Below are 12,788 nucleotides of genomic sequence, written 5' to 3' on the forward strand. Positions count from 1 at the left end.
CTGGGCAACATGGCGAAACCCCATCTCTACCAAAAAAAAAAAAATTAGGTGGGTGTGGTGGCATGCACCTATAGTTCCAGCTACTCACGAGGCTGAGGTGGGAGGAGAGATTGAGCCCAGGAGGCGAAGACTGCAGCAAGCTGAGATCGCACCACTGCATTCCAGTCTGGGTTACACAGCGAGACCCTGTCTCAAAATCATCATCATCATCATCACCATCATCTGTGTCTTTTAAAACTCAGGTGATTTTTCTTTTTTTTTGAGATGGAGTCTTGCTCTGTCACCAGGCTGGAGTACAGTGGCACAATCTTGGCTCAAAGCAAGCACCACCTCCCCGGTTCAAGCGATTCTCCTGCCTCAGCCTCTTGAGTAGCTGGGATTACAGGTGCCCACTACCACACCTGGCTAATTTTTGTATTTTTAGTAGAGGCACGGTTTCACCATGTAGGATAGGCTGGTCTTGAAGTCCTGACCTCAAGTGATCTGCCCGCCTCAGCCTCCCAAAGTGCTGGAATTATAGGCATGAGCCACCATGCTTGGCCACTAAAAACTCAGGTGATTTAAATGCTATGCTTAAAGGATGATTACACAAATTAATGGAGGGTACTTATACAAATCACTCAATTTCTACTTACTGTCTCTGCCCCCCAAGACACTCTCAGTATACCTTTGAAAAGCAAAGTTTTCAATATCATTTCTCAACTGACATCTTTTCATTTTTCAAATCTCAGTTCTATGAATGGTGAGGGAAGAGAAAATTCAAATACATAAAAATGTTTTACCAGGCACTAACCCCAAATAGTCAGCCAGGCCTTTTTTCTGCTGTAAGAGGCAAATTGCATGGGATGAAGAAAAAGTAACTCCTCCCTGTTTTTGCCAAGATGCCTGCTATACTGGGCTTCCCCAGTTAGGGTATATGATCTTACTTCTCTGCTCAATGTGCTATAGTTGCTATTTCCTTATTATCTTTCTAGAGTTCGGAGAATATGATTAATTAAACCTAATGACCATGAGTTTTCAGAGTGGTTCCATAGGAGCTTAGTGAACCTGCATTACAGGTAGAAAGTCAAGGAACAGCTATGAGGAAGATAATAGGGATGAATCTTTTTCGTTATCTCTTACCCCACCTCTCTCAACACCATTAATCCCCTTAATCTTCATAGTTAAGAAGAGAGTTGGATTTTCCTTCAATCCACTAGAAATGAGAACAGAGAACAATTGCTCCCTCCTACTACATCTGCCAACCCAAGGATTTCTGTACTGAGAAAAAGAAATAAGAAACAGGGTCAGGGCCAGTGGCTCATGCCTATAATCTCAGCACTTTGGGAGGCTGAGGTAGGAGGATCGCTTGAGCTCAGGAGTTCAAGATTAGGCTGGGCAACATGGCGAAACCCTGTCTTCACAGCAAATAGAAAAAATCAGCCAGGCATGGTGCCCCTGCCTCTAGTATCAGCTACTTACGGAGCTGAGGCAGGAAGATTGCTTGAGCCTGGGAGGTCAAGGCTGCAGTGAGCCAAGATTGTGCCACTGCACTCCAGCCTGGGTGAAAGAGCGAGAACCTGTCTCAAAAAAAATAAATAAATAAAATAAGAAACAGCTGCATTAGAGCATTACCCTCTTCAAAAGCCTCCTTTCTCATCTCTGAGGCATTCTCTCTAACGAAAGAAAAAGTATATGTAAGACATAGTTAAAAAACAAAAAACAAAACAAAACCCAGAAGATCATTACCTTATTCTGTTACAGCCAAGCACTGTAGTTTGGGATCTTTAAAAAGTAAAAAAAAATAAAAAAATAAATTAGTCTGGCTGGGCGCAGTGGCTCATGCCTATAATCCCGGCCACTTTGGGAGGCTGAGCAGGGAGGATTATGAGGTCAGGAGTTTGAGACCAGACTGGCCAACATGGTGAAATCCTGTCTCTATTAAAAAATACAACAATTAGCTGGGTGTGATGGCACACACCTGTAATCCTAGCTACTCAGGAGGCTGAGTTAGAATTGCTTGAACCAGGGAGGCAGAGGTTGCAATGAGCTGAGATCCCGCCACTGCACTCCAGCCTGGGTGACAGAGCAAGACTCCAGCTCAGAAAATAAATACATAAATAAATAATAAATTAGTCCAATTTTTATTTAAATACGCATTCTGTGATCTGATTAATACTATAGAAGATATTTTTCAGTGTGCTATGAAGAAAGTTCAATTCAGCTTTTCTTCTATATAATTTTTATCATGGGGGATGAGATAGAGAAACTTTTAAAATTTCCTACAAATATTTTCAGGGCTGGTCAACCGAATACATAACCAAAAAACTATTAAAGTTTATTTACTTCACTAAAACAGAAGTCTCATTATCTCCTAAACTTCCTATTCTGTTATCTCCCACGCTAATAGTTTTTTCCCCTGAATCAACAGGACAGTTGAATAAAGGGATTTCTTACTGAATACATTTCTAAGATAAAATATTATTGTGAACATATTTTTACCATGTTCTTCAAGTACATCTTAAAATACTGGATATCCTATTTTATATTTTTTACATCATTCAGATATACAATTTTGGAAAGCCAAAATAATTGAAAAATTATTTTCCTTTCTAAGTGGCTTTGAAAATAAGATGTTTATCCTTCAATAATCACTACTTATAAAAAATATAAAATTTTGACAACGTGCATCTGAAAAATTTCAACATTTAGCTGCAGTCTAGTTGGAAAGAAGTCAATATTGCAAGTATACCATACTACTTCCAGCAAAAAATTGTAGATAACATTTGAGCAGTTTCTAGTGCCAGGGACTTTATTTGATCTTCGTACTCACTCTATGAAGTAGGGAATTTATTTTAACAATAAGGACACTGAGGCTTTAAAGAGGCTAATTTATCCAGATTAATAGGCAGACAGAGGCAGAGACAGAATTCACACCCAGGTTTCACAGACTGCAAAGTCAGAAAGGCTGAGTTGTAATTTCATCTCCTATATGGAGAATATAAAATATCTGGAAGGATGTTAATAAAAATAATAACCTTTGTTACTTCTAGGTGGAGTCTCTAGTGATTTTTTTTTTTTTTTTTTTTTTTTTTGAGACAGAGTCTCGCTCTGTCACCAGGCTGCAGTACAGTGCCACAATCTCGGTCACTGCAACCTCCAACTCCCTGATTCAAGCGATCACCACGTCCAGCCTCTAGTGATTTTTTTTTCTTTTTTACTTTCCTTTTCATCCTTTTACACACTATTTGCATTTCTTATAATGAGTAAAAATTTTTTTTTTTTTTTCTGAAAAACCAAGGAAATTAAGCTCTAGGAAAAAAAAAAATCAAAACAAACAAACATACAAAAACCAGTTACTCTGGGGCCAGGTGGGGTGGCACAGGCCTGTAATCCCAGCACTTTGGGAGGCCAAGACGGGCAATCGCCTGAGGTCAGAAGTTTGAGACCTGCCTGGCCAACATGGCAACACCCCGTCTCTACTAAAAATGCAAGAATTAGCTGGCAGTGGTGGCAGGTGCCTGTAATCCCAGCTGCTCAGGAGGCTGAGGCAGGAGAATCACTTGAATCTGGGAGGCTGAGGTTGCAGTGAGCCGACATCACGCCATTGCACTCCAGCCTGGGCGACAAGAGCAAGACTTCATCTCAAAAAAACAAACAAAGACCAGTTACTCTGTACTTGAGTTTTGAGGTCCTCAAAATAGTGTTCCCCATGTTCAAGTGGGAGTAAAGGATATTAAAAGTAGGAGGAGGCTGGGCGCAGTGGCTCACACCTATAATCTCAGCACTTTGGGAGGCCGAGGCAGGTGGATCACCTGAGGTCAGGAGTTTGAGACCAGCCTGACCAACAGGGAGAAACTCCATCGCTACTAAAAATACAAAATTAGCTGGACATGCTGGCATATGCCTGTAATCCCAGCTACTCAGAAGGCTGAGGCAGGAGAATCTCTTGAACCCAGGAGGCAGAGGTTGCAGTGAGCTGAGAGCACACCACTGCACTCCAGCCTGGGCAACAAGAGCGAAGCTCTGTCTCAAAAAAAAAAAAAAAAAAAAAAAAGGAGGAGGAAAAGCAAGATAGTATAGAGGGAAGTGCTTCTGAACAGACTCATACAGAAGCCACAAGGTAGGTCCTCTAGCCTACCATCCTTCTCTTAAAGCTCAATCCACCTAAATGTTTATCTCTTTTGACCCAAAGACTCTCACTATGAATTTACCTTAAGGAAAAGCTATGTGCAAGAACTCATCCATGGCAGCATTACCTTTAATGGAGGAAAAATTAGAAACAACCTAAGAGTCTAAAGTCAAGGCCTAGCAGTAAATTACAAAGATCTGATAGAAGCAATTACAGTATTTTAAAATATCGTAAAGTCTCTAAAAAGTCCTATAACCCATAAAAAGAACTATCTGTAATTATGAATTAAACACCAACATCTATCCTGAATTTACATAGGCTCTAAAAACAGGAAGTCCTAATACTGCTAACTTTGAGACCTTCTGCCTTATATTTAATCCAAAACATTTATATGCTTTAAGATATTTTCTTGTGTTTTGGCCTCAGAGAATGCAAAGGGTCACTGGCTGCCCGTAAGCCTGTGTAGTGATACTTCCTATACCAGGAAGGTGATTATGCTTTAATAAAATAGAAGTCCTTTATATGCAGTTTTCTGAAGCAATCTTTGGAGATTGGCTTACTAACTCTCACAGTTCCTTGCAGTATATATATATGGACTTAAATGAATTATCTAAGTTCAGCTGAGGATTCCAAATACACAAAGCCCAGAAAACCTGGCTGCTGGTCTCATGCTATTAACTCATAATGTGACTGATCTCAGCTACCCAATTCATGCTCCTGCCAGACATGACTGATAATAACAATCCACCTTGATTATTATAGGTAGCTGAACCCAGGTTTAAAAGAAATCAACTTTAAATACATTCCACAATGCTTTACAGAAGCAAAACAAAAACAAGCAAACACAAAACAAACCAGAAAAATCAAAATTATTAAAAAGCTGATTTTTGCTTAAAACACCAAGCAAGAAATGGACATATGAATATTCCTAACCTGCAAAATGATTCCTCCACATTATATCAGCGAAACTCATTGGTGGGCCACTGGGAGGGTAGTGTTTACCTTTCAGAGGCTCATGATCAGTCCTTATCATATCCATTAAGGAGTTCTCCAACGAGTGCAAGTTAAAAGTATCATAGGGCCTACTCCGGTCCTAAAAATAAAAACAAAAACAAGACAATACATAAAATTACTTCATAAAATTAACACCATATCATTTGCTTCCTGCTGTGGAATGATGACATGAATGAAAGTTACAGAGAGCCCTAATAGCATACAGTCCTTCTTTTTATTTGTTTATTTATTTACTTTGTAGAGATGGGGTCTTGCTATGTTTCCCAGGCTGGTCTCGAATGTCTAGGCTCAAGCAATCCTCTTGCCTTGGCCTCCCAAAGTGCTGGGATTACAGACATGAGCTACTGCGCTGATCCTGCTCTCTTCATTAAGAATAATGACTTGCCACACCTGTAACCCCAGCATTTTGGGAGGCCAAGGTGGGCAGATCACTTGAGGTCAGGAGTTCGAGACCAGCCTGGCCAACCGGGTGGAACCTCGCCTCTACTAAAAATGCAAAAAGTAGCCAGGTGTGGTGGTGCGCACCTGTAATCCCAGCTACTTGGGGGCTTGAGGCAGGAGAATCACTTGAACCTGGAAGGCAGAGGTTGCAGTGAGCCGAGATCATACCACTACACTTCAGCCTGGATGACAGAGAAAGACTCCATCTCAAAAAAAAAAGGAATAATGATTTGGCAACATTAAGTTTAATATAAGTCTCCATAACTAATTAAATTGCATCATCTCCCCTAATATTCTATAACGTAATGTAGTTCAGAGTGACTTTCTTGCAAATGAACTAAAATAGTAAATTTAAAAGGAAGAGTCAAGTTAATTGGTTTTGCTTTCTACCCTCCACCCAATAACTTCATTGTCAAATGAACACAGATGTTTCCCCCCTAGAGGAAGACCGTAATTTTTTTTTTTTTTTTTTTTTTTAAGACAAGGTCTTGCTTTGTTGCCCAGGTTGAAGTACAGTGGTGCAATCATGGCTCACTTCAGCCCTGACCTCCTGAGCTCAAGTGATCCTCCCACCTCAGGCTCCCTAGTAGCTAGGACACATGTCGCCATGCCCAGCTAAAATTTTTTTTTTTTTTTTTAGAGATGGGGTTTCACTATGTTGCCCAGGCTGGTCTAGAATTCCTGATTGCAAATGATAAAGACCACAATAATTAAGAACTCAGATGGAATCATTTTCCTGAAAAACTAAAGGGCGACTATAATTTCAATGAAAATGTATTGGATATCTTTAACATTTCTGACCAGTAAGTTACATATATGGATACACTTTTTAAAAATAAAAATGTGGCTGGGCGCAGTGGCTCACACCTGTAATCCCAGCACTTTGGGAGGCCAAGGCAGGCAGATCACGAGGTCAAGAGATTGAGACCATCCTAGCCAACATGGTGAAACCCTGTCTCTACTAAAAATACAAAAATTAGCTAGGCGTGGTGGTACGTGGACATGCCTATAATCCCAGCTATTCAGGAAGCTGAGGCAGCAAATTGCTTGAACCCAGGAGGCGGAGGTTGCAGTGAGCCAAGATCACGCCACTGCACTCCAGCCTGGCGACATAGCTAGATTCCATCTCAAAAAGTAAAACTAAAAAATAAAAATAAAAATGTGTTTAAAGTTGTATTCATGAAGATAATGGCAAAAAGAAAAAAAAAATTTAATGTGTCCAAAGTACTAAAATTATCTTTTGAAAAGCACTCACATGAAGAAACTTTAACCCAAAGAAGTATTTTCAAGATGTTACATTCAAAAACATTTTGAAACTAGAAATCTAACACAAACTAAAGAAAAAAGTGTTATTTCACCACATTTCACTCACGCCTTCAAGAGACTATCACCTACAAACTCTTCTTAGTACTCTGAGCCTCAAGGGAGGAAGCATAGCTCATGTTCTAAGTTAATACTAAAGAACAGATCAAGTTTGCTTTGGTTAAGAAAAGCAAGGCAAGCATACATCTCAACAACCAAACCAAGTCAACCTACAGTGATGAGAGATTATTTTCAGGGTCTTGAACAGTCTTTTCCAGCTTTGCATTTGATCATTTATCCTCTTCTATGGATAACACTCACCCATTACCTATCTCTCCCCTTGGATAGGAAAAAGACAAGGAATATTTTCTTTGGTTCTCTACTTTGGTCTCTATACAATCTAAAAAGGTCTTTTCTTTTAGATTTAAAGTCTTCCTGCAGATCATTTGTTTTGCTCCGGGTTCAAGTTATTAGTGGAAACTCTAAGGAGTAAAGCTGAATTTCCAGAAACGCAGGCTTATCTGTACCCATAAGAGTGTCTATCATATACTTTGTCCAAAGAAAAAGCCAGAGGTAAAGAAGCATACTGATGAGGAGGCAAAATGATAACCTATTTCTGGCACTAACAATCCCAAAATGAATTATCTAGGAGCCCTCTATCACATCCACACTTCTAACTAGAACTCTGAAGACATGAGAGTGTTTCAGAATAGACTGACATGGTAAGGGAACTATAAGAAAAGGCTATTTGAAGGCATTCAAGAATCTTTCCAGACAGGACAGTTTATTTTTTCATTTAATTACTGATAATCCCTCAAGGTAGATAACAACATACCCATTTTACACATGAAGAAGGCAAGGTTCAGAGAAGATACAAGAGCCCTCAATGCCAAAACCTAAGGAGTATAAAAATCTGGCCAAAGAAATTAATTAAATCCATGGTTACTTCTATAGAAAAACTGCACTGTAACTAACTGCACATTCCTGCCAATGTAACAGTGAGTTCCTATCACAAACGGATATCAGACATTAGATGACTACCTGTCAGGAAAATTAAAAGAGGATTTTGGGAGGAGGGATTCATGTAACTAAACTGAAATGGTTCCCAAACCTGTCAGACTGTCAAAAATCACATGTAGAGCCGATTAAAACACAGATTCCTGGGCTCCAGCTCAAACCTACTTAATCGTAATTTAAAACAAAATAAATTCTATGACTGGCTAGAGCCACTAAACTGGATGATTCTTCAAGTTAAGCCTTTACACCCATGATTCTGTTCAGTAAAATTAGACAGTAAAGTGAGGGCAGGGACCAGTGTGAGCAGCAGGCAATAAACAAGCCTGGCCACCTTGTAGAGGGTCAGTTTTGCAGTCTTCTGATTTACTGTGTATTAGAGAAGCAGTTGGTGGCCTAGTTTTTAAAAGCACAAATTTTAAAATCAAAATCCAATTTTCAAATTTTGGCTCTCCCACTTACTGGCATGTCACTTTGAATATGTTTCTAAGCCTTGGTTATCTTCATCTATAAAATGGGATAATTTTTCGGGTGCGGTGGCTCATGCCTGTAATCCCAGCACTTCAGGAGGTCAGGGCAGGCGGATCATGAGGTCAGGAGATCGAGACCATCCTGGCTAACATGATGAAACCCCGTCTCTACTAAAAATTCAAAAAATCAGCCAGGCACAGTGGCATTTGCCTGTAGTCCCAGCTACTTGGGAGGCTGAGGCACAAGAATCGCTTCAACTGGGGAGGCGGAGGTTGCAGTGAGCCGAGCTCATGCCACTGCACTCAGCCTGGGCAAGAGGGCAAGACTCTGTCTCAAAAAAACAAAACAAAACGAAAAATGTAGCCAGGTGTGGTGGCAGGTGCCTGTAATCCCAGCTACTCGGGAGGCTGAGGCAGGAGAATCACTCAAACCCAGGAGGTGGAGGTTGCAGTGAGCCTAGATCGCGCCACTGCACTCCAGCCTGGGCAACAAAGTGAGACCCCATCTCAAAAAAGAAAGGGGGAGGGATAATTCTCTCTTCACGGTTTCTTCAGTACTAAATAACAGAACATACAGGCATCTGCACCATGGTGGCTACCATAATATTAGGGAGAGCACAAAAAGATTTCTGTGATGCCATCTCAAGAGTACTGAAAAATGAATTTTTAAACCTAGCAGTTCACAGATACTAACCTAACAGGGTTCACTAATGCTCAACAGATGAAAACATATGACATGTGAAAGGCATGACAGAATTTACACAGGCTTAATTAAACTAACTTCAGGCCTCTGAGAGTTCTCATTAAAATTAATTCCATCCATGCCTCATCAACTTATATTTGCCACATACCATTCATCCTTTTTGTTTTAGAAGTAGTAAACGTTGCTGAAATAAGTGATTAACCAGGAAGTCTGCAAGAAACAGAACAAAAAGGATAGAAAAAACAGAAAAATCTACAGTGGAATTCATCAACAGAAATTATGTATACAGAAAACTCAGCCACAATTTATCATTCAATGACAAAGGTTACAAGTGGTAACTAACCTGTTAGGTCTTTTTTCATAAGTTTTGTTTCCCAATATAGAGAAACAGGAAAACATCATTATTTGTTTTTAACAAGCAAACACACCAAGAAGTATTAGAACATCTATAAATAATGCAGCCCATTATTGACTTTCTTTGCAGATAATCAATGAAGATGTTGTCAGTTAGTTGTACACAAAACAGCTCACCTCCACTGCATTAGTCCTCTCTTTCTTCCCTCAGCTGGATTTAATATTAATAAATTTATCAAGCATTTAATATGTGCCTGTCACTGTTCTAAGTATGCTTATGCATTATCTCACAGCCCTATTAAGTAGGTAGCTTTTGTCCCATTTTATAAATTAAACAATTTTAAGTCGCTGGGTGCGGTGGCTCACGCCTGTAATCCCAGCACTTTGGGAGGCTGAGGTGGGTGGATTGCAACATCAGGAGTTCAAGACCAGCCTGGACAACATAGTGAAACCCCATCTCTACTAAAAATACAAAAATTAGCCGGTGTGGTGTCATGTGTCTGTAGCCCCAGCTACTTGGGAGGCTGAGGCAGGAGAATCGCTTGAACCCAGAAGGCGGAGGCTGCAGTGAGCCAAGACCACGGCATTGCACTCCAGCCTGGGTAACAGAGTGAGACTCCATCTCAAATAAAATAAAATAAAAATTAAGTCTGGGAGAGAATAAATACCTGGCTCAAGGTTACAGGGATAGTGAGTGGCAGAGCCAGGGCTCAAATCCAGTCAAATCCAGACTGCTTTTAAGCATTCTCATTGTACTGCTTCCCTGACCTCCTCCTATTCCGTCTAGCCTTAAATCCTTTTCACAAACACGCCCTTTAACTTAATCTGTCACAATCCAGAGACAGGTTTCTTTGACCCCACTCTGCAACACAAGCAATTTGACCCTCACTTGCCCCTGGTCAATGACCTTTGCTCAACTGACAACTAATTAATCTCAAGAAGTAGTTTGATCTACCTCTAGGCAATCCCAGGTTCGCCTCTTAATAGCCCTATCCCATTCACCTGCCCTTTTCTTGGAAGAGGAATCCAGAATCCCTTGCTATCCTTTCTAGCTTATACCCAGACATTTCCTCCGCTAGACATACAAAGTGGAAGGCTGAAAGGGTCAACAGCATCTGGGGATAAAAGCTCTGGAACCAAATGATAAAATTAACCATGTGCTAGGCATTGGACTAAATGGTTTAAAGTGCCATCTCCTTCCTCATCACAACCCTGCAGGGTAGGTATTATCTCCATTTCACTGAGGAAAACAACCGAGGCTCACAAAGGTTTATGTAATTGCTCAGTCACAGAGCTGATCAGAAATAAGGACATAAAACCAGGTCTGTGACTCTCAAGTCCATACCAGTAATGTTCTAATGCTTCTACACTAACTAGCTGCAGTGTGGCCCATGAACAATGGTTAGTTGGGAAGAAACGGACACAGTCAGGACCAAAAATCAAAAGGATGGTATATTTCTGAAAGAGCTAGGAAAAGATAAATGTGGTAATAGAAAACAGAAAAACTTTTTAGAGGAATTCCTAAAGAAGGGTTTTCTATTTATCACATGACTGCAACATATATGTGGATAAAACATTCTAAAGTTAAATGCATGTAACGCATAAGAAAGGACTAACTGGCAGGGCGCGGTGGCTCACGCCTGTAATCCCAGCACTTTGGGAGGCCGAGGCGGGTGGATCACCTGAGGTCGGGAGTTCGAGACCAGCCTGACCAACATGGAAAAACCTTGTCTCTACTAAAAATCCAAAAGTAGCCAGGCATGGTGGTGCATGCCTGTAATCCCAGCTACTCAGGAGGCTGAGGCAGGAGAACCTCCTGAACCCAGGAGGCAGAGTTTGTGGTGAGCCAAGATCATGCCACTGTACTCCAGCCTGGGCAACAAAAGTGAAACTCCGTCTCAAAAAAAAAAAAAAAAAAAAAGGCTGGGCACGGTGGCTCACACCTATAATCCCAGCACTTTGGGAGGCTGAGGCGGGTGGATCAAGAAGTCAGAGACCATCCTGGCTAACATGGTGAAACCCCGTCTATACTAAAAAATTAGCCAGGCATGGTGGCACACGCCTGTAGTCCCAACTACTCGGGAGGCGGAGGCAGGAGAATCACTTGAACCCGGGAGGCAGAGGTTGCAGTGAACTGAGATCGCCCCATCATACTCCAGCCTAGGTGACAGAGACTCCATCTCAAAAAAAAAAAAAGGAAGGACAAACTCACTAAACTAGCTACTTCTAAATTTCCATCCTACTGCTCTTATTTTCTGCTCAGTATATGTTATTGGGAAATATCTCAGGTCCCTTCTACATTATAAACAGTTTAAGAGCAATGAATATGCCTTATCTATTTTTATTATTTTTATTTATTTATTTATTTATTTATTTATTTATTTGAGCTGGAGTCTCACTCTGTTGCCCAAGTTGGAGTGCAATGGCACGATCTCAGCTCACCACAACCTCCGCCTCCTGGGTTCAAACAATTTTCCTGCCTCAGCCTCCCGAGTAGCTGGGATTACAGCCATGCGCCACCACGTCCAGCTAATTTTGTATTTTTAGTAGAGACGGGGTTTCTCCATGTTGGTCAGGCTGGTCTCAAACTCCCGACCTCAGGTGATCCACCCGCCTCAGCCTCCCAAAGTGCTGGGATTATAGGCGTGAGCTACCACACCCGGCAGTGCTTTATTTATTTTTAAATGGATATTCATTGCATAATATAGGAGCCTATTTTTCTCCAAAAACACACACACACACACACACACACACACACACACACACGCAGAATTCTTTTAAAAAGCCAACATCTCCAAACCTGCCTCCACTCACTCTCTTCATTCAGTGGTATATTTTAACCATCCCAAAAAAGACTATATATTTGTAGCCCTCTGGAAAACCTAATTCTATATTCTCCTTCAGTCCCTCAATGGCAAGCAAATGCTCCTTATATCTAACCTAAAGTCCTTATGAAGTTGAAACTTTTCTCCCTTTTCTGTCCTTGGGGAAGAAAATTAATCAGCATCTACTGTGAATTTTAATATTCTTTAAAATTGTTGTTAAACAGTCTTCCATGCAATAAATTCTCAAGAACCGTCAAAAAAAACCCTGGTATAAGATTAGGGAATACAGGCCAGGCGCGGCGGCTCATGCTTGTAATCCCAGCACTTTGGGAGGCCGAGGCGGGCAGATCACCTGAGCTCGGGAGTTCAAGATCACCTGAGGTCGGAAGCCTGACCAACATGGAGAAACCCCGTCTCTACTAAAAAACACAAAATTAGCTGGGTGTGGTGGCGCATGCCTGTAATCCCAGCTACTCAGGAGGCTGAGGCAGGAGAATCACTTGAACCCAGGAGGCGGAGGTTGTAGTGAGCCAAGATCGCGCCCCCAGCCTGGG

At 41.1% G+C, this 12,788-nt stretch overlaps 1 protein-coding gene across 17 annotated transcripts in view; it reads right to left on the minus strand.

Moving 5' to 3' along the window:
• The window catches only part of CPEB3 (cytoplasmic polyadenylation element binding protein 3), a 243,785-nt gene that overhangs the window by 147,224 nt on the left and 83,773 nt on the right, over positions 1-12,788 (minus strand). For 12 of the 17 annotated variants that reach the window (XR_012417948.1, XM_045361193.3, XM_074002202.1 and 9 more), the window contains exon 3: positions 5,045-5,204. Coding sequence is in view for 16 of the 17 variants with exons in the window: in XM_045361193.3 (XP_045217128.1) it covers positions 5,045-5,204 (160 nt within the window). In the remaining variant the exon portion in view is untranslated. The remainder of the gene's footprint in view (positions 1-5,044; positions 5,205-12,788) is intronic. The other 5 variants (XM_074002203.1, XM_065521149.2, XM_065521148.2 and 2 more) reach the window with 1 other exon arrangement.

The sequence above is a fragment of the Macaca fascicularis genome, chromosome 9 (assembly GCF_037993035.2).
Source record: "Macaca fascicularis isolate 582-1 chromosome 9, T2T-MFA8v1.1".
NCBI classification, from domain to species: Eukaryota; Metazoa; Chordata; class Mammalia; order Primates; family Cercopithecidae; genus Macaca; species Macaca fascicularis.